General features: G+C 34.3%; 1 protein-coding gene across 2 annotated transcripts; it reads right to left on the bottom strand.

Annotated features, from left to right (window-relative positions):
- Positions 1–439: 439 nt before the first annotated feature.
- Positions 440–15902, bottom strand: LOC142613325 (AP-2 complex subunit mu). Of its 2 annotated transcripts, XR_012840271.1 has the most exons (14): positions 15567–15902; positions 12934–13111; positions 11099–11189; positions 10178–10272; positions 9827–9916; positions 9698–9746; positions 9483–9621; positions 8346–8462; positions 7127–7217; positions 6888–7030; positions 4263–4377; positions 1454–1498; positions 1232–1371; positions 440–964 (listed from the first exon to the last, which is right to left on the bottom strand). XR_012840271.1 is itself a non-coding variant. In XM_075785628.1 (13 exons), the coding sequence occupies exons 1-13, from the start codon at positions 15647–15649 to the stop codon at positions 1291–1293; spliced, it is 1317 nt and encodes a 438-aa protein (XP_075641743.1). In that variant the 5' UTR covers positions 15650–15902; the 3' UTR covers positions 1015–1290. The 2 variants fall into 2 exon arrangements, 1 of the variants encoding a protein (XP_075641743.1); XM_075785628.1 differs by lacking the exon at positions 440–964 and having other exon boundaries at positions 1015–1371.
- Positions 15903–22822: the final 6920 nt, after the last annotated feature.

Consider the following 22822-nt stretch of genomic DNA (forward strand, 5'->3'; position numbering starts at 1 on the left):
CAATTGCTTTTTTTCTTTTTTGTCCACTTGCACATTTACAATTATTTTTACTAAAAAAATGTTACATTTTTGTTTGCATATACACTATATTTTTGCCAAAACAAATGTGTTGCTTTTTTGTTTTATTTAATGGAGACATCATTGTAAATGTATACCAACTTCACTTTTTCATCCTCTCATTTTTCTTCTAAATCAAACAATTAAGTTTTTCATCTCTCCACTTTTTCATCCTCCCAACCAAACAAAAATAAGAGAAAACTTAAATCTCTTCTATCCTCCCACTTTTCTATCCCCTCATTTTCTATCCTCTCACTTTTCCACTTCTCCAACCAAACGAACCCTAAAGGTGTTTCTATGTGAGTGGAAGCCCCTTCTAGGAAGCCCCAAATATAGAAGGGGCAAAATCAAGACAAATACAAAAATAGAGGGGGTAAAATCCAAACAAATAACATGGGTGTCATTGCACAATGCATTGACAAAAAAGAGAAAATCCAAACAAAATGCGTTGACAGAAGGGAGAAAATCCAAACGATACCTAACATTGGATTATTTGAACATCCTTTGCTATAAGAAGAATCAACGGGCTTGTCCTGATTATTTCATAAACCCAAAGAATAGAAACTGACCAAAAATGAAGCACGTGGTAGAATCATCCACAATCGACACATAATCACAATCCTACACAATTCTGGGATTCAAGATGTTATTATGCTTCAATCACTATAGGAAAGATCTTGAGACAATTCTGATCGATATGGGATCATAGGATCTCGCGATCCAAACAGCCACATTATTAAGTCCCAAGAAAATTGCAACACCAAAAGGACGCCCAACCGCTTTAGGTCCATTGATCAAATAAACTCAGCTTTTCAACATTCTCCACAACTTGCAAGCTAAGGCCTTCATCAAGAATATCGAGACTATTATATCATAAGTTCTTCCAGTATCCCTTTTAAGTCTTTAACTGCACAAGTATCAGAATTTCAGCTCTCCAAGCTGTTGACAATATAAATATTGCATCCACAACTAATTACCATAATCCATTAGTCAAAACAAATTTATCTAATACAAAATCATATTGTGACAGTACCATTTAATTAATACACACAACTAGAAAAGCCCCCTTTCTTTTTACTATATAGTATATGTTACAGGAAAAAATGATAGGATGAATGAAAGGAAAAATTATAGGTAAGAGCCACCATTAAAATCCTTAGAAAAATAGACGTACAAATATTTCAATCGCCACCCATTTTAAGGCATCTAAAGTCTCGGCAACATTTCCAGTCTCTAGCACCTAATCTCATAAGAGCCAGCTTTGGTAATATAACGGACCCACTCAACAGTATTGTAGCCACTCTTCTCCCAGACCTGCAGAAAATTTGTAACCCAATGAGGAAAATAATACATTTTATTAATAGTGTATGGCATACTAATAATCTAGAAAAATTACCTTGAGAAAACGGACACGCAAACCAGAAGCTGTGAACATGGGAACCTGCAAAATAGATGTTTCAGAAGGTCAGTTATCCAACATTGTTTAGAGTGCAATGACATGTCTACATGTATATGCAGATGATGATTTTTTAAAAATAAAAAAGATATAGCTTAACATTTTCAACAAAAAAAAAAAGTCAAAAAAAAGTCAAAGTACACAGGAAGTATCTAAGACCATCACAATCAACCTCAAATTACAATGATCAATTAGCTCTCTAAAAGAGAAGCAAAAGAAAATAAACCCAAAGATAACCGTTTCAGATTGGGAATAATCCATTCGCATCCCTCAAAACTTCAAGCATTCCGTTTCTCTATATGCACCACATTAGGCAATGAGGAACCACTTTCCAAAATCCTATATTCCAATGGCCATGCAGAATACTATAAAGCTGAAGGTCTTAAGTTTGTTACATTTCTTGTGAGCTCCCTCATTCAGTCATTCTCTCCTTGTGCCATTATTGTTTGGCCACATCATGGGACCAATAATTAATATTGTAGAAAATTAAGAAGATTATACTGTATCATTAATCTCAATCTGCAAAGGTCTACAAACACGTAAATTCATTATCTCATAGTGAGCGGACAGGATTTTGAGAATGGCATAGAACATCAATTTCAAAATTACCCAAAAAGATTTTACGTTTCTTCTTTTATGCAACTTCGTTATGTTTGATTGAGAGGATGAAAAAGTGGAGGGGATGAAAAATATACAGAGGAAAGAAAAGATTTTTTTGTTTTTTTCTCTCATTTGTGTTTGGCAAAAATGATAGAGAAGTGGAAGGATGGAAAATGAATAAAAGGCATGTCGCAATTCAAAAGCAACCAAATCTTGTTCACAGAAAGCAAGGAAAACAGAGGTAAGTTCAAGCAGCTCAAGGACAATAAATGATATACAGACAGAATTAAAATTACAAAATTAATTTACAATCTGCAAACAGTTCCTCACAAAAACTGGGATTTTCTCTTGGAAATCTGCTTGGGAGGCAGTTCGAATTAGGAAAGCTGAAGTTGGGTGGTGGAATATGGCGTGGGATAATGCTATTGTGCCAAAGCATGCTTTCATTGCTTTCATATTATGGTTAGCCATAAAGGATAGGCATACTACTTGTGATATATTGGCTGTTTGGAGTTGGCAAGATGATGTGCTTTATGGTTTTTGCAGAAGCAAAAATGGAATGCAGGGATCACTTTTTTTTCTTTTTGTGAGCTAGTGATCACTTGTTTTTTGATTGCTGGTGGCTGTGGGTGAGGCAGCATATAGCATGTGAGTGGGGATGACTGATGAGGTTGTCAAATGGGGGAGAGTGCTTCTGACTGGAAAAAAGTTAAAGTGGAAAGGATAGCCCTTGCTGCCTCTGTGTATCACATTTGGAGACAGAGAAACAGCAGAGTGCATACTGATCAGTTTGTGGCAAAGTGGTTAAAGCCAATTTTGAATTATGTTAGGTGAAGAGTGCATGCTCATGTCCCAACCAAGTGCTCTACTAGTGATGGGGCTATGTGAATTGCTAAGATTCCATGTTTAGCTGGGTTCTGGGGCAGCTTAGCTTGTTTTGGCCAAACCTTGTGAACAGTTAATTAGGTGTTCAGTTGGTTGGCTTGGTTCCTGGTTGAAACTCAGGCTTGGCTGTTTGTATTGGATCCTAGGCTGCTTATTCTGTAGGCTGATCTTGTATGCAGACTTGCTGCTGATGATATGTCTTGAGCTTGCATGTATAATTCGTTTTGGTTCAATAATATTCTCTTATTCATCCAAAAAAACTGTCAATGACACCCCCCCCCCCTTTCAAATAGATGGATTAGATTCATTTAACTTTTTTATTTTCTTTCATCAAGGTTTCTGGTATACTCATTGTCTACTTGAGTGGTGCCCCCTTGGTGCAGCTGTGTTTTTTTAACGCATTATAACTTCTCAGATTTATTTATTTATTTATAAATAAATAAATGTATCCTCATTTTTATTTTTATTTTTTTAATAATTTTTATGTATCCTCACTATTGTATTTTTTTATGATTATCCTTATTAAAATTTTCAGGAGAATATGTAGTGGGAAAAGGACTCACATAAGTTCAATGTATCACTGCTGGATTTAAACAAGGTAGCTAAAGGAACTCAAAACAACTTAAAGTTATTTTGGCAGTTACAAACCAATTGATTAATGACTCATACAGGCTTAAGAAACATTCTATTCTTTTACAACTATAAAGAGTATGCTGTTGCTAGTCAAATCTCAAGAGTCTTACATTGTCTTACAAGGATAATTAGGAGAGAGAGAGAGAAAGAGGAATGTTCAAGCTTCTGGAGGGTTAACTTACATTGATCTTGATCAAATCTTGATTCCTAACTTCATATGATCGGATGCCTGCCTTAGGCAGTGTTCATTCCACTTCTTTTGTAGAATTTGTTTATCTTTTAAATTTTAGAATGTAATTCTTAGGAGTACTCCCTGTACCCTGTGTATTGAAGCATTCTCCTCTATTCAATATAATTTTTACTTCTATTTTCAACAATTTTTTGGCCCCAAGGGGAGGGGGAAAGGTAGATTCGAACTAATTACCTCCACTTTATGAGAGGTGGTTCGTAGCAGATTGCACTACCCCTTGGGATATAATGATTTTTACTTACTAAAAAATTAAAAGGTTTATTCTCTCCATTCTCGTGCTTATTTAGCAAGTGGTTAAGAATATGGCATAAAAAACAATAAAAAATGTATCCTGTCCATTTTAATGGGAATGTGGAAGTGGCACAGCAATTAATTAAGCACCTGGAACTCCATCTGAATTGGTGGCCTAGTCCAAGATTTCTTTTCTGCCATCGTGGATATCAGCTCAACTTCTGCACTCATAGTTGGCTCAGTTTGCCCAGGAAATTTTCTTATCCTACAAAGTTTCAAAAACATTGAATTGAGCAACATCAATCAAACTAAACACAATATAGATCATAAGTAATAAATGAAAGTAATAAACTCAACTTATATAAATAAAAAATAGTGCAATGTATCGGAAAAAATCTATATTTTTTATTTGCAATATTCTTCCTGTGTGTGTGTGTGTGTGTGTTTTGGTGGGGAGTGGGGGGAGCGCTATCTCATGATCACAGCTGCATCATCCATGGAATACATTAACAAACATGACATGGAAGATACAATCAACTGGTATAAGTTCTCCAGCAACAAGCATAAAACATGCCCAATGCATTCCCAGAGTTGCAAGATATCATACACTATTTTTACATACTGGAAAGCGAGATAGAAAACAGTAGAACCACACAAACTATTAACAAAAGAGTGAGAGAAGAATCTCCAACCCCATAAATCCTACATCTACAGTAGATTGAACCCAAACCTCCTTACGACATACCATTAGACTACAAGGCCATAGTGGTAAACTCATATGGACTCAGTTGATAAGGTTTCACCAACATATCTAATTTTATAAGATGATCTCATTAGAATGACATAATAGAAACTCTAACTGGAGAGCTGTTGTAAAGGAAACAAAAAAACCTTAGTACTTCTTTTCTTGCTTCAGATTTACTCACTTTTATACATTTTTGTCATAATCAAAATGAAGACATGGAGGCAGATGGATGAATGGCAATACACCCAAAAGGTAACGGCCAAAAAGCACAAGAATGGTAAATAATGATTTCTATGCCCATCAAAAGCAGTGCAATGCAATCCTAGAAGTACATAATCATCATCGTCTTAAGCATAGGACCATTATCATTAGCATTATGAGATTAGTAACCCTCAACATATTCCTCATATACTTCATTTTAATTAATATTCTCTCTCATGAGGAGTATGTTGTGAACTAGAACTTGTTACCCTCCCTAGTGACCTAATTCTTGCTTGAGTCGCCTTTCATTGGGATGAGCAGCTTGTGGAGTGTGTTCCTCAAATGGATTTTTACTTTCTAGAATTCATAAAGGCATGAAGGGGTTGGCTTAGGTGTATGATAACATACCATAAAATTGAATTTGGCATGACAAATCCATGGTGTAAATCAACAACATTAAGATTGTAATGACATTTTACATTTTTTTTTTTTAAATAAAATATAATACACCTTGCTTTAGAGGCAAAAAGCACCGAGCTTCTGGCACTTTGCATCTAAGCTTGCTTTTACCAACAGTTAAAACCTGCTAACTTCTTTAATTACAATAATGAAACGTGATATATTTTTTTCAAGCATTTCACATAGATGTCTGATGTTGTTTATACAGATTTCAAACCAACAATTATCTTTTCTTATGATATTATATTCTGTCTACATTTAGTGAGGTTTTCACAAGAGCATTATATAATAATTGGAATTAATACATTATATCCCAAATATATTAACAGATATCACTTATCAAAAGAAAAAATTACAGATATCGATAATTTTTTTGGAATCAAGTTGATATTCATCTGTCTCACCAAGCTCTGCCCCAGATCCAGTTTCAGACAGATTTTTGGATTTTTTTTTTTTTTCCTTTTTTTCCATTTTCCTTTTGGGTGCAGTAAGAGTCAGCAAAAAAATCCATCCACAAACCTACACCTTCCTCTTGTCATCCCCTTTTCTGTTCCACTTTTCACCTTATAGAAGTGCATTAAAATGCACCAAGGGAGTGCCACCCACATATTTTAGAAAGCTAAAGTCTTTCAATTCAGGAAATGCTTGACGATTGACAATTTACACAAAAGGAAAGTTTGGATATTGGATTGGCGTTACATATGCAATTGTAATGGTGAATCGGTTGACCATTTCTCTCTTCATTGTCTAGTTGCTATGGATCTATGGTCTATGGTTTTGGTTTTATTTGGAGTCAACTGGGTTATGCCGCAGTCCGTTGTGAGGCTTCTAGCTTGTTGGCAAGGCAGGTTTGGTCGTCATCGAAATGGTCATATATGGTTAGTTGTTCCCCATTGCTTAATGTGGTGTCTTTGAAGGGAGAGAAATAGTAGGTGTTTTGAAGATAATGAGAGATCCATACCAGACCTCATGTTATTTTTCTTTAGAACTTTATTGGATTGGTCAGTTGCTATGTGAAACCAATTATTCTATTCTTTTCTTGATTTCCTTGATTCTTGTAATTTTTGTACTTGAATTGTTGACCCCTTGTACACTCCCAGTGTACTAGGGTGTTCCATTTTTTATATCAATAAAACTTATTACTTATCAAAAATAAAAATCAAGAAATGAAGTGGAATAGGAACAAACAGAAGCAGCTAAAAAGCATCTGTATTTTACCCTAAATCCTTTTTCTTTTTTTAATCCCTGCCTGCATCAGACTTTCTGCATACAACATTTAAAAATAAAACCACACAACATTGCAAAACTAATATATATTTAAAAAGGAACCAAGATTAAACTTTCAGAAGTTAGAAAACTAAGACACTCACTTCCAAACCAAGCAATCAATAGAGGCATTGTACTTTGCTCGACCTGATGTCACTTGGAAACTTGTTTTTGCTGTTTGTTTAGGTACAGGAATCTTGATGACCACACCAAGAGCAAACATTTTTGCACCAAAGACACTCTTTACCTGAATATGAATATGAATATGAATATGTAAATAAGCTAATGCAACACTGTCCAACATTTCAAAGATTGGAAACTTTTAGCATTTAAAATTACAAACCTTAACATTTACTTCCATGCGGGTTCGACCAAGTTCCTTAATTGTTGGCAATACACGGAACGGAAGATTAACGCCCTCAGTGATACGATACCTATGGTAAATATAATGACAATTTGTCACCAATTAAAAACCCCAAAGAAAACACAGAATTTCCAGAAACACTAAGCATGGAAGCTTTATTTGTTTGATTGGTACACATGCACATCTAGTGAATCTTGGAACCCATAAACTCACACTTCGCCTTGCTCTTACAAGAGAAGGAAGTGTCATTTGAGCTAGAGCTAATTGGCAAAAACATGGGACTTTCTGTCAGATGTTATTGGAAAATTAAATATATGTAAGAAGATAATAACAAAAGGTTAGCTTCTAGAAAGCTGAACACAAAAATTGTGAAACACCAAGTGATAGAAGTGGTGTAAAATAAAAGTTCAAAATTTTATATATATGAGCCTCCAGCCTAACTCCTGTTGATAAGTATCTTGTATCTATGATTTATAGAAAAGGACATCGCAATGTAAAAGCAGCAAAACCAGCATTGCTTCAAACAGAACATGATGGAATCATAAAATAAAGCAAAAGTGGAACTTTTAAACAGAAGATCCAAGGAGGGTATACACCCACAACGGTAGATATCATGCATCGGATACATACATCAAATATTATATCCCTTCAAGGATGTGTCAGATTTACAGCAACATATTTGCATCTCTCTCTTTTTTTTCTTTTTCTTTTTCTTTTTTCCTTTTGATAAGTAACTATACTTTATTAACAAAACGCAAAAAGGGGCACCACCATAATACACAGTATGTATACAAAGGAAGTTCCTAGAAAAAGAAAATATAAGAAATAATAAAAGTAAAAATTAGTGCCTACGATTCATAACGTCTAGAAAATCCAATATGTGAAGTAGAGAAAATGGTGTATTAACCAACACTCATTTGAATAAAATTTAAAATCACAACATTACTTGTTAAAAAAAAACAATAACAAATTCAAAATTGTAATTTTTTTCCTGATCCAAATTTTTTATGTGTGTGTGTGTGTGTGTAAAGCAGATAACTTCAAAAATGAGACACGCAGACAGAAGAAAGTTTATAAAATTATAAATTTCAGGGAGAGGGTTGGGGGGATGTCATGACATACATTGCTGCGAATGAACAACATAGACCACAAACAGATTATATAATACAATATTATGAGAGAAAACTAGTGAGCTTACTTCATCAATTCAAATTCACCATCTGGTGGCACAAAACTCACAGTCTTCTCTGAGTTAAACCTCGTCAAATTCACACATTGATGGAAAGTAACATCATCGAGCTCAATTGTTTTACCACTACAAAACATAGCATTGTCAAAGATAATGTAATTAGCCATAAATCTATAATAATAATAATAATAATACTACTAATAATAATAATAAATAAAAATTTATTATAAAAATAATAATAAAAAAAAATATAAAAAAAAACAGCCTTGCACAATAAAGCATTGCATAAGTTATTGAGTAATTTATAGATAGATAATTAGATAAAAGATTAAGTTACACCTAATGTAACTTTAAGTAATATTACACCACCTAATAACATTTTATTGCATGTATATTTTGAAAATCCACTGTTGGCTTACATCATGCCAATCGGATGCTATTTACTATTCAATCCATAAACTTATCTTTTAAACATAAATTTAAAATACAAAAACTTAAATTTAAATATTTGATAGATGACATAGTTATTAATCTTTGATCGTCTTAAAATTTTGTAAGCATGAAAAGTATAAGAAGAAAATGTAATCCAACTGTGGATTTATCAAAAATTGCATCCACCTAAAAATTATTGAGTGGTGTAACATTACTTAAATTACACCATATATAATTTGAACCCAGCCCATATATATACATATATTATTTGCTACTAACCATTGAATTTTAAGCATGTTAAATACTGATGCAGTTCAAGAATGTAGTGTATATTGCGATAATTAATCTGATTTCTAATTGACTATTACTCATTGTAACTTTTTTTTGATAAGTAATTATTCATTGTAACTGTCAACAAAGTAAAAGAATAAAGCCACAAGCAGAAGTGGAATCAAGTATTCCTCTGGCTTGTCATGGCCTATTGTTTATGTGCTACACTGACATCACAAGCGCAAATTTAGTTTTATTAAAAAATAAATTCAGAGGAAACTGAGAGAGAAACAAGTGGAAATATTGTAAAAAATAAATAAATAAATAAAATTCAAATTTCATCAAGGGAACACTACATTAAGCAAATAAAGTGAGTGACAGAAAAATAAAAGACATAAAAGGCAGATATATAAAGAAGTAGAAAAATGTGTCATTAAAAATTACCTTTTAGTAGGACGGGATTTAATTTGTGACTCTTTCTCAAGGCCAATTTTATCATTTAAACCCAACTTCAAATCAGGCATTCCAGACAGGAAGCACTTCATAAGAATCTTCCCCGTTACATCACAACGCAGAACACTACCTATATTTACAAAAATGTTTTATAAGAGACAGAACTAAGAAAAATCGTGCAATATACCTACAGAACAACTGCCCACCTTTGGAAGACATAAGAAGATTTACACTTTCCACAATATCCAGAAAGACCTGTACAGGGTAAAAATTTTAAAAATCCAGCAGAATGGCTATATCCAATACAGAAAAGAAATGGAAAAAATTAAAATCACCTCATTCTTTTTATAAACAAGGCCTTCTCTCCGCCAACCAACAGCTCCCGTAACTTGTAAGGTTGCATTAGGAACAGGTTTATCTGTAGGCTATTTTTTTTCATATGGCAGAAAAAAATTATTAAAGCATATTTAAACTTATATGTAAATAGAAGAATAAATCAAACATCATCTTTCATAAGCATATCTGGCATAACAATGTAAAACAATGTAATATACTTCTGAAAAATATTAAATATATGTATATATAAAAAATAAATAAATAAATAAATAAAAATAAAAAGGTCCTAGAAGACTGTCAACAGTCATTGATTGATCAAATTACCAAATCCTAACTACCAACTTACTAACCTTGGATGAGAATGGTGAGCGCACTCCTTCCTGAGTGATGTAAAGCTTCAAAATCTCAGGAGAAAGATTTTGTGGGTAACCAAAATCCATAATTTCTGCAATTAGAGGTGAAAATCAATCCTCAACGCACTTACATAATGGTCATTAATTTTGAGTAAAATCAAACTACATGACTTTTCAATATTGGCAAAAAAGGTAAATTAAAAAGCAACAGGATAGGTGCGCTGTAGTGCCCTTAGTACGCACACAAACCATAATTGGCAAGCAAAAATACAAATATGTGCATGTAAGCATGATAAATACAGGCACAAATCATAGGTAAAAAACTACACTGCAGATAAATGCACTTGTACACGCATACACACACACACACACACACAAGCATGCAAGGGAAACACATGCATACACCAACTAACAAGCAGCACAACGATAGACTACTGAGTATCATTCATATTTAACATCATTGGTTTTTACTGCTGGATTTTATACAATATTCTTCAATTAATCATTGAGCTGTTTTATGCATTTACATTTTCAAAAAAAGTGTGTATACGCTACTGATATTGTATGCAAAAGAAAAGTTATAAACACAAGCATCAATTCAGCCAAATTGGTTGTTTAGCTTAACAATCTTCTTCTAAGTGGCCTTGCATTCAATTCCTGACAACTATGTTTTTCAAACGAAAGGGAGTTGTATAGTGCAAATAAAACAAACCAGGTTTGCTACCAACCAGGCAGGTCACATGGGCCACTAAACCCCAGCCAGTTAAAATGGGTTTGACCAAGTTTCGACTTCATTTGATGCAGTAGAAGAAATGGACTGGTTGCTAAAACCCAGCCAAGTAAATCCAAGTCTAATAACCATGAGTAAATTTATGCACATAGAAATAGTAGGGACAATTTGCTTCTCAAATTACGTACCATCCAATAACTCATAGATGAGAACAAAATTATTACGGATTGCATCTTCATCAAAAGCCCCGCCAAAATATGATTTAAAAAGTGCCACTGCCTGCAAAACATAACAGACAGAAACATTAGTATCAGCTATCAAATTCCTTTCAAAAATTGGAGTTGGCAAATGATCTTGGGTGTCGAATTACGTCTCTTCCTATAAAGTATTTAGGATTACCTTTAGGAGCACCCTTTAAGGAAAAATTTATTTGGGATCCCATTATTGAGAGGATGCAAGGAGACTGGCTAGATGGAAAAGAATTTATCTATCAAAAGGGGGTCGCCTCACACTCATCAAGAGTACGTTCTTGAGCCTTCCTACTCATTTTCTCTCTTTTTCCAATTCCAGTGGGTGTAGAAAATATATTGGAAACACTTCAAGGAGACTTTTTTTGGGGTAATATGGGTGATGAATTCAAATTTCATTTAGTAAAATGAAATACTTGCTGTACTCCTGCTCACCTTGGGGTTTTGGGAATCAAGAAGGTAGTACTCTTTAATCACGCTTTGTTAGGGAACTGGTTGTGCCGTTATGACTGTGAAGAGAAGGCATTATGGAGGCGGGTTTAGAGTTAAAGTATGATTCCTCTAGTAAGTTTTGGTATTCCCGGGAGGTTCAGCGATCATAAAATGTGGGTCTATGGAAGTTCATTAGAAGAGGATGGGATAGTTTTGTGAGATTTGTTAGATGTGATGTTGAGGATGGCTCAAAAGTCCAGTTTTGGCATGACTTGTGGCCAGTTTAATCTGAAAAAGAGATTCCCAGATTTGTATCTTTTAGCCTGAGATAGTGACGCTACAGTGGCAGATTATGTAGAGGTCAGACATGAGCAGATTTATTGGCATCCTGTGTTCATCCGGGCAGTGCAAGTTTGGGAAAAAGTTGTCGTGACACAATTGTGGTATGAACTTTACAAAACCAAGATTTGGTTTGGTGAGTGTGAATTCCGTCAATAATAAAATAAATAAATAAAAATAAAAAAGGGTCTTCCAGGTGAAGAGTTACTACAGCACCTTGATGGGGGGTGGCATTGCCTCAGAAAAGTATTGGAAAATTACAGTCCTGCCAAGGGTGGCATTTTTCTCTTGGTGCGTCACATTGGGGAGGGTTCTTACAGAAGATAACTTGAGAAAGAGGGGTATCATGGTGACAGAATGGTGTTTCATGTGTAAAAATTATGGGGATGATGTGAATCATTTATTTGTTCACTGTGCAATGGCGTCAGATTTGTGGGCTATGGTTTACACCCTTTTTGGTGTTTTTTGGGTAATGCCTCTGTCAGTAACAGAGAGGATCGAGGATTGGAAGGGGTGTTTTGGTATGTGAGGTAATGGGACTGTGTGGCGGCAGGTAGTTCCATTGTGTCTTATGTGATGCATTTGGCATGAACACAATGCTCAGTGCTTTGAGGATAAAGAGATTAGCATGGTTAAGCTGAAATATATTTTCTTAAATTCCTTGCATGAATGGACGTCATCACCTACACAATTTTCAGTTGAGGGGTTCTTAGATTATTTGACAATCTTGAGCTTTTCCTAGATGCTGTTCCTTTTTTGTTGTTTTCCTTCTTTTTTCCTTGTCCTAGTTCCTGCTGTATACACCTAGCATACTTGGGCAGTACTTTTTTCGGTTTTTAATGCAATTATTTACTTACCAAAAAGTTAAGGTCATTTTAGAAGCTGCTTCTAACTATAACCAAACTGAAAATATATACAGATGAAAACCTACTTCTCACAAAAATATTAAAAAGGAAAAAGGCATAACCACAGAAGAATGTAAACAAAAAGAAAAAGCTGACTACCTCAACGACAAACTTGAAAGCACAAGCTACATTTGCATTGCTGCTGACAACGATCACAATGTAGACATTGCTGATTCTCATATAAAAGAAAGAGCAACCACCAATCTGTCGCACAGGACATGTACCAAGTTCTTTCGTCTGCATTATATGGACTCGGAAAGCATCAACCATATTTCCCCTGAAATGAAGTATAGAAGTTAGTGCGTAGAAAACCACAAACCAAAGCCATGGAAGACATCTTTATTGCATTGGGGACAAGAAACCAATCATAAAAGGGTAGAACTAAAAAGAAAATGACAAGAAAAATAATGATTTCACATCAATAAACCAATAAAAAAATCCTAGCAGAAATTACATAAAGTTGCCACGTGAACCTTCAACAGCATGACCATGCAGCAAAAGAGCAATGAATTTGACATAAATACACAAGGGATGCACTCTTGTCACAAATAAAGAAAATGAAGCTAGTCATGGCACAGATTACCGGTAAAAATACTTAATTTCTAGGCACTTTGATCAGCAGGGCATGCATTTTTATCATAAGTAAAGGTATTTTATTAAGAAAATAGATTAATTCATGAACACAAAGCAACCTAAAATAATTTCAAAAAAGAAAATAAATGCACAAAAGTAAAGTGATTCATTGAAGTCTAAAAGCGAATTGCTATCTGTAAGACCCCATGCATGAGACCAATTAAACAAAGTTCGAATCAATAATGATTCCAACCGTTTGATGCTGCAAAGGTAGTGGATTTGTTGGATTCTTGGTCATGCAATTTCAAGCAACATCGCAATATAGATATATGGAGGATTGTGCCGCACTGTTTGATGTGGTGTATATGGCGGGAATAGAATGCTAGAAGCTTTGAGGGTTGCAAATGATCCAATATTAAGTTTGTCTTTTATCTTTTTTACTCTTCTTGAATGGTGTTTAGTTTTACCATCCTTTTCTTTTTTTCCCTTCCTATTTTGCTTGATCATTGTAACTTGGTTTCTTGATGTTTTTGCCCCTTTAGTACATTTCCTACATACTGGGCTGTGTTAATTTTTTTAATAAAATCTTTATATTACGTATCAATAATAATAATAATAATAATAATAATAATAATGATTCCAACTGAGCCACTGATTTATTAGTAACTTCAAAAGTGTTGGCTATTTTGTTCCTTCCGCAATGCCTACATCAAAAATAACAGACAAGGTTCTATATATCTAATGAGTGTTTCCCAAACTAATTCCTCGGCCTAAAAAAGAGATCAGCTACCGTCTTTGCTAACACCCATTGAATCCCAAAAGCTCTAAAGGAAAAGTTCCAAGAACATATGCAACCTCAGAATGGATTAACGGATGATCCACTCTCTTCCTACTGCACCAACACATACAGCACCAACCAACTAAACAGAAGCCTCTCCTGATAAGATTTTTACGGTAAGAATCTTTCCCCAGCTGTTATCCAAACAAAGAATGAAACCCTGTTTAGAGCCTTAACACACCAAATCATTTTCTATGGAAAAGAAGTGGCATTGGTGCCTTGAACGGCCTCATAATAATAATAAATAAATAAAATCGAAACTACAACTCCCACTCAATCTCCAGCTCAGCTTGACAGCTTATAACACTCCTCCGCTGGAGATATTTAAGTATAAGAGACTTAGGAAAGAGTTCACTAACTTCAATTCCCAATCATTAAAACCTCAGTAATCTCACATTCCAACTCCGCCCCTCCCCATCCTATTAGCATGCATAAATAATTCACATAGGATTTATATATATATAGGTAAAAGAAAAGGGTAATTCACATAGGATATTTCAGTCAGCCAGACGCAAACTCACTGTAAGATAGTTTGAGCACACAGTAACAATATGTAACTGGCATCTTATTTATCCAAGAAAAAAAAAAAAAAACTGGCATCTAAAACAGATAAACTTCCAACCGAAATTAACATCTATAACGTTTTCTAAAAAGCATTTGTACTCAGGCCACCTAATCCAAGGCAGCAAATCGTGTACTAACAAAATTTTTAGTGCCAGCACCAATAAGGCCTTATCAAAATTCCAAAATACTATCCTCTTCATAATCCTTAAAATGTTTAATCCCCCAAATTGGAGTATATTGAGGAACAAACTATAAACCTTTATACCAACTCTAGCTTCATGTCCGGTAAGATCACATGTACCTACAAAGACACTAATCTACAGAACAAATTATATCAACCATGTCAATGTGTGATCCAAAATTCAGTACACTTTGATTGCTCATTTATGAGCTTAATATCACAACATACCCAAATACATAGAAAGCACAAACAAATCTAACTTTTAGGCCATACCCAGATACATTTACTCAAAAATACAGCTAACACATTATTCAAAAACCTACTTTGTATACATAAAACCATTAATCAGCAACAAAATCTTGTCAAATCGATGTGTCGCAACAATCAGGACATACCCAGATACGTTTACCCAAAAATACAGCTGACCCATTATTGAAAATCCTACTTTTTACACATAAAACCATTAATTAGCAACAAAAGCTTGTCACATCGATGTGTCACATTCTCAAAATTGAGGAATATATTTGTACATAATTCCCATCAAATTCAACATCATGCGTAAGAGAGAGTAAATACCCGACATCGTCGCGGTAGAGGCGATTGATGAGAACATCGCCACGGAGGTTGAGAAAGTAGATAGCCGAAGCGGCCACCGGCATCTCTGAAAAAGTGGATCAATGAAGATACGATGAAGACTCGATCAGATGAACGGTGATGAGATATCAGATCTGGAAGACCCCCGCCGATTTGTGAGCCTACAGCATCAAGAAATGCTTGTGCTTTTGGTGAGAGAGAGAGAGATGTTGAATTTTCAATTTTGGTAAGTGAGAAGACAAAGAAAATGAAAAATGGTTTTTTTTTTTTTTTTGGGGTTGTTTTTTAAATGAAGTCGCAGAGTTACTAGTCAGCGGCTCAGGTCAAAATTTGCAATGGGTCTTATTATACCTGACCCCAAAGGGAAAGCTCAAGGCAATTGTTGGGACACAGATCAACTCCATTGGGTTCCATTTGATGAAAAAAAAAAAAACCCTCTGTTGGGTTCCTATCAAATTAATGCATAAAAAAATAGTTTCTATTGGGTTTATTAATGGTAGAAAATAGAAATCCATTTATTGTAGGATACATTTGTTTCGTATATATATTTTAAATTTAAAAACAAGTTTTTTATAAATATTTTGATGTTTAATCTAATTGAAAATGCTTGTTAAATTAAAAATATTTTCGATTTGAGCAAGAAGAAAAAAAAGCTTATGGGATGTCTATTGTGTACCCATCGAGCCATTAATTCATAATGTGTTTGGGACTAGCTTATAAGCTAGTTTTTTGCTTTTTTTACTTTTATGTACAATACTTTTTCAGATTACAAATATATTTTAGCACACTTTCAATAAAAAGCTAAGAGCATTAAATACCAAAATACGTGCATTATCCAAGAGGCTAGTTGTAAAAAAATTTACAACTTAGCTACAATAATGTCCTAAATATAAAACCTACTGTAGCAAGGTTGGATAAATAAAATAATACTTTTTTTATTCCTTATCTTCCTAAAATATCTTCCTTCATTCTCTCTCTCTAATCTCTCATCTCCTTTCTCTCTCTCAACCGAACTCCCACAAGCCAAGTCACTCACTCCCTCTCCCATGCTGCTGCTGATCACTGTCTCTCCTCATGCCACTCAACCTATCACTCTAGCATACTATCTCTCTACCCATTTTTTCTTCACTCTATCTCTCTCTCTCTCTTCAGAGAAGATTCAAGGGTTTTTGGGTTTGGGTTAAGGTTTCGTTTGGGTCATCTCAAACCAAAGCTCCATCGATGTTGGGGGTTTTGTTTAGGTCCTCTCAATGATGCGACTATCTCTCACCGTTTACATTTATATACTATATATTAGTTTTGGGTTATTGTTGCTATGGATCGAGTTTGGGTGGCTGTTTGGGTGACTATGGATTGGTGATGGGGCTAAGTTTTTGGGTTGTGATTTGTGTGGCAGTGGGTTTTGGGCCAGTGGGTTGTGATTTGGTTTGATATAAGTTTAAGTGGTAATGACTGAGTTTCGGTGTGGATGGTTTTTAGGTTTTTTGGTAGAGGTTGGTGAATGACGGTATGGTGGTTGGTGGGTTCTAATACGGTTGGTGAACGATGGTATGGTTGTTGTCAGCGTTGAGATTAGTTGGTTTTTTTTTTTTTCTGTAGCTGAGATCAACGATTGTGGGTGGTGTTTTTTGACATTGATATCAGCAGTGATTGGCTTGATTTCTCATGGGTTTTTTGGGTTTGTAAGGGTGGTGATGGCAGTGTTTTTCTGGTTGTTATGGCAGAGATTGGTTACGAGACTTTTTTTGTTTTTGTGGTTGAAGTTATTTTATGTTATTTTAATGAGTTGTATTCTAAAAATAAAATCTGGGATGTTTGGTGTATTGTAAAATAGTATGGTATAATAGATAAAATTATTTTTTAGATGGTAAAATAGAATTGTTTTTGCAATCTCAGATGCTAATGCTCTAAATAAGTTGCTCCTAAAAGACACTCATCATTGCCACCCGTTCTCCAACCCAAATTATCCCATTCCCCCTCAACCCAGCCCACCCCTACCCACTCACCTTGCCACCATAATTCCAAGACAACCACCTCTAATCAAGTATGTTTTCTCTATCTCATGAGATTTGCTTCTCTCCCACCCCCCCCCCCCCCCCCCAATTAATATTGGTTGTCAAAATTTTATATTGGCTTAGCATTTGTGGGATTAAGATTATTGATTTTTTTTTTCTATTGTGTTCCATTAGATATGTTATTGGTTGGATTGTTGTGAATTTAGACATTGGTGTTTAGTATTTTATGTACATTTTGTTAGACTTTGGAAGGTTAGACTTGGTTAGAAGCTAGTATTGTGGATTATCTCTTTATTGTGTTAGATTTTGTGATATTAACTATGTCAGATTTTTTCTACAAGCTAACACTGAAAAAAAAAATTCAGAGCATTTTCCAATAACACAGGCAAATATAAGAAAATTGTAACCAGAACACCAATGGTAACAAAAGTAGTGATTTATACTTCACAATTCGAATGGACTTTAACGCTCAAATACTTTGCTAATGACCTTCCAAAGTAAATTAATAACACTACTCTTCTATCTCACTTTACTTTTTACGAAATTGCAATCCTCCTGTTACTTCTCTTAAATCCTAATATGATTATAATAAATCATGTGCACCTAAAACTTACTATTGGAGCATTTTAATATTAATTAATTGAGATGGATTTATATTACAATATAAATGTAAAGATGTGAGAGTTAATATGGAAGATAAGGAGTTATTGAAAATGAGAGAGATTTTTTTATACTTTTTAATTGTGGTGATTAATAGGCTAATATGTATTAATATAGATATTGGGCTAGATACGTGTTATTTTGTTTACACCAACACTTATGTTGCCTTGTTGAAGCCCAATTGCCATCTACGACTTTGTCCCTTAAAGAACCTTTGTGCATCTTCCTATTTTTGATAGATTTTAAGAGTTCTTGTATTGTGAAAGACCTTACCCCCAGCCCACAACATTCCTTGGTTGGTCCAAACCCATATGAACGGGTGGAGTCGTGTTAATGCCTCTCAAGGCACTCATAATGCAGGTTCAACTTATTGCATTTTTATTTTAGATCGATGGTTTTACATGGACCTTCACTTATTTTATTAAACATAAAAAAAATTATTAAATACCATAATTGAAATAAACGTCTTATTGAATAATTGAATTTTTTATATCTTTATTGAATTATTGACAATTTTACATCTTTGTTGAAGTAACTAAAATATTACATAACTTTGGTCTTAGATACAATTTAAGAGAAAAGAACATTGCTTTGGTTCTCGTTACATTTTACAAAGATAAAATTACATGAATAATTTTTGATCTACAAACCTTTTATCTAAGTTAGGAGGCTAAGTTACAAGGTGGAAAGATGTTAAACACCCATCTTGCTCGGTGAAAATAGTCTTTTAAATTATGATGGTCAATGATCATATCACATTATTCATACAATTAATATGTTATCAATTAGTTGCACGTTATTGCTTTAAAGAAAACATGTCATGTTGTTCGCTTAAAATTAAATTTGTGTATATTGAAAAACCTTTATTTTATTTTATTCAAGATTGCATTTGAATTGAAAGATAAATCATAGTGAATGTGTGTGAATTGTGATATCCCATATTCAAACATATGAACATTTAAAAACTAACATGTTCTTTCACTTTTTCAGCCAAAAAAAAAAAAATGTTATCCAACCTAATTTTAAGATCTAAATCCTAGTGTATGGATGGACATGTGAAGAGCACTCAACAACTAGCTTGCTTTGATCCCAAATTAAAATTACAATAATATTTAAAACAAGTTAGGGAAAAAAGTTATACATAGTGGTGGTGAAGGCTTTTTGGTGGTTTTTAAGAGGTGGGTAGACGAGTACTCATTCAATGCCTCGAGTTAGAGGAAAACCCAGATATGACAAGTCTTTTCCCTACTTCCTCGGGATTTTAGGAAGAGAGATAGAAAAAATTCTAGGATGGGTTGAGAGGTGCTCACTCAATACCTAAGTCTCACGAGGACCATAATATGACAAACTCGTCTACTTCACTAGAACTCTAGGAAGAGAGGAGGAGGTTTGGTGATCTTTGGAATGAAGGAACATGGAAGCTTATATAGTAAAGGATGGAGGATCTTGGAAGGAAGGTAATGTTCTTACAGATATTAGTGCCACTCTTTGGGTGATTTGGACCACCAAAAATAAGGTTATATTTGAAAATAAAATTGATGATGTTCAACAAGCCATTTCAAGCACCAGAAACCTCTTGACAATATGAAAAACAGATTTCGATGATTGTATCCAGATTGGTTCAACAGTTGGCATAACTGCTGGAAACCAGGTTCCATGCCAAATTCAGAATTAGCAAGCAATAATAATAGTTGACACAAAAAAGCGTTTGCGTGAAGCTAATTGGAATGGAGGTGCCTTCATGATCAAAAATCGTTTAGGCCAATCCATTTGTAAAGATTGTTATTCATGGCACTCCTACAATGATGAGAACAATTTGTTATCCACAACTAGAGAAGCATTATATGAGGTGTGGATGTAAGGTTTCAGGGAGGTAATCCTTTTTCTAAAATCAAACCAAGGAGTGAAGCTAATTCAGACACATCACTTGACAAGCTTGAAGAACGTCCCCATCATAGATGATATTGTGACATTAAAAAAGATGATTAAGCATATTCACATCCAAGTTGCTCCTCAATTGGTGCTCCAAGAAGTTCAGGGACTAGCACACATGGCGTCAATATGTTTTACACGGCTCTCTCGGTGATTTTATTTGGCGGTAAAATAATAAAAAAAAAAAAGTCAACTAGGGCCAAGTGCCAAGCTGATTGGCACTTGACATGTGTTATTTAACCTATTGATAGGCAAATGAATGATTGGCCAACTAGCACTTTGGCCTAAGTTAACTTGATTTCCTTTCTTTTTCAATTATAATTTGCAATTAATGCTCTAATTTTTATTTTATTTTTTGAATTTCCACCTTTGGACCTTGGCTTGGACAACATTTAAATCTTCCAATTACAATTAAATATCAATTAAGATTTAGGAATTTATTAAATGTTGATTAACTTAATTGAATTGTGTGCATGCAATCACAAGGTCATTTTTGGTCTTAACCAATAGGATCATGACATTTCATTAATTTTAAATTGGACTTATATTAGACCAATCAAAATTAATTGTTTATAATCACATGTGATTTGACTCAACTCATGCAAATGCATTTTAACCATTAACATGATTTGATGATTACTTTCAACCTAATGGTTTAGTTGAGACTCGTGACTTATCATATTTATTATTATGAAGTTTAAATCATTTTAATAAGGAGAAATTAAGGATCCAAAGGCTAGAATTAAGATGCTATATTCAGGTGTGAAGTTACCATTTTGCCCTCCTAATTAGTTTAAATGCAGGTTACAAAATGTGGTGTCTACATGTAGTTGTTAATAAAACTTTGATCATCCTAGTATATGCTTGATATAAGACTTAACATACACTCAATCAGTATCCAATTAGTCTACTTTGGTGTTGACACTATTTGTAATGACTCGAGTAAAGCGCTAGCCATATTTGTGCTTACTGCCTATACCCCCAAAAGACTAGTCAAGTTACAATATAAATCCCCACAATCACTCATAAATCCAAGATTCATTTACCCAAATTGTGTTGCAATGCCCCTGAGCCACATTCCATTATCAAGTTTACTCTAATATGATTATAACAATCTAAGAAAAATCACTAGTCATATTTACATTACACCTCAAAAGGACTAGTCTAGTCACAATTAAAACTCCTTGCTGTTTAATAAAGCTCAGATCAACCTAACACATACTTGATGTGGGACTCAACATACACCTACATAATACCCACTTAATCAATATTCAATCAATTTGGGATTCACATGTTGAGGGCTAGATCATGCCTATTGACCATTGTACATGATCCCCCCCCCCCCAAGAAGATTCTCATGTGGTACGATAGAAGTGCAAAGAATGTTAATTTCTACATGAGTTTTGTATATTTGATTAAGACCCCTCATCTATCTATTGTGGTAGTAGACAAAATTAGGACAGACAAATCTTTTACTGTGGAGGCAATCGTTTCCAATTCTTGTTCAATTGACTGTATTTTCTTCTTCAAATATTCAATGAGAGAATTTGAGGATGAGAAGGTATGAGTTACTGCTTCAGTCAACTTTTGTTGATTATCAAGAATCTCTCGAAAGGACTTGATTTTGTGCAACAGCATTTTCTACCTGCCAATTGAGAGCTGCTTCAGCTGAGGAGACATATTTTTTGGTTTCATCCGGATTGGTTCCAATAGAGTTTTTGATTTTCCAAACATGTTTAACATTGGCTTGGGGGTGGTCAAAACTTTCTAGAGGAGGAAAATTTTGTGAGTAGGAGGGTGATGCATGGACAAACATATTATCAATGGACTGTAATGCCTTTTGGCCTCAAAAATGCCCCATCAAATCTTTCCTTTTACAATTGTCTTTAAGCTTACTGTGGATCCACCACAATAATTCCTCCACCCTTATGTGTATACCCAATAACAGATCATAGACTGGGAAATATTATACAAACTGGCTAACTCTCTATTTTTCTAAGGCTTCTCTCTATCTCTACTTCTTGCTAACTCTTAGTCTCTGCTGAACTAAGGAAACAAAAGGCCTATTTATAGATAATTGAAAAAATTAGCAGAAAAACTTCCAGTTTCACCTCCTTGGTCACAATTTTCTTGTAGAAATGGATATGTCTTCTTTCCCAAAAATGCTCTAGTTCAAAAGAAAAATGCTCCCCCATCCCCAGTTACTCAGATGGTCAAATTGGTTTTCACAATGGTCCTTCCAAGAATATGTCCAAACCTCAAAGTTCGACCAGTTCAATATTCCAGCTAGTGAAAAAGAAAATTTTATCACTCTTACAATTGTCTTTAAGCTTACTATGGATCTTGTCAATCTCTGAAAGAAACTTTATTTGATTGCAGAGTTTTTCCAAAGCAATGAGGACATGCTCAAGTCTACATGCCTTACCAACCTCGTTAATCATTGTATAAAGATTTGTCCATACCTACACTTTTCCTCATGAAAATAAATATTTTCACAAATTTTGGCATGAAATTTTGAAAAACGATGCTTATAATGGTCAATGGTTCAAGTATCACAGAACAGACCACCTCCGTTTTGGTCACAAAATTATCTCTGCATGTATAGTAGCCAAGCTGATTAACCTACTCATC

The sequence above is a fragment of the Castanea sativa genome, chromosome 10, assembly GCF_040712315.1.
Source record: "Castanea sativa cultivar Marrone di Chiusa Pesio chromosome 10, ASM4071231v1".
NCBI lineage: Eukaryota > Viridiplantae > Streptophyta > Magnoliopsida > Fagales > Fagaceae > Castanea > Castanea sativa.

Bases quoted from the DNA above. Each gene is read 5' to 3' on its own strand.
- LOC142613325 (XM_075785628.1), bottom strand. From the start codon at position 15,649: ATGCCGGTGGCCGCTTCGGCTATCTACTTTCTCAACCTCCGTGGCGAT. The intron at 11,190-12,933 runs GTAGTCAGCTTT...TATGTTTTGCAG, and splicing joins CTTTCAAGTTTGTCGTTGAG to GCAGTGGCACTTTTTAAATC. The intron at 9,917-10,177 runs GTTAGTAAGTTG...GAAAAAAAATAG, and splicing joins GCTCACCATTCTCATCCAAG to CCTACAGATAAACCTGTTCC.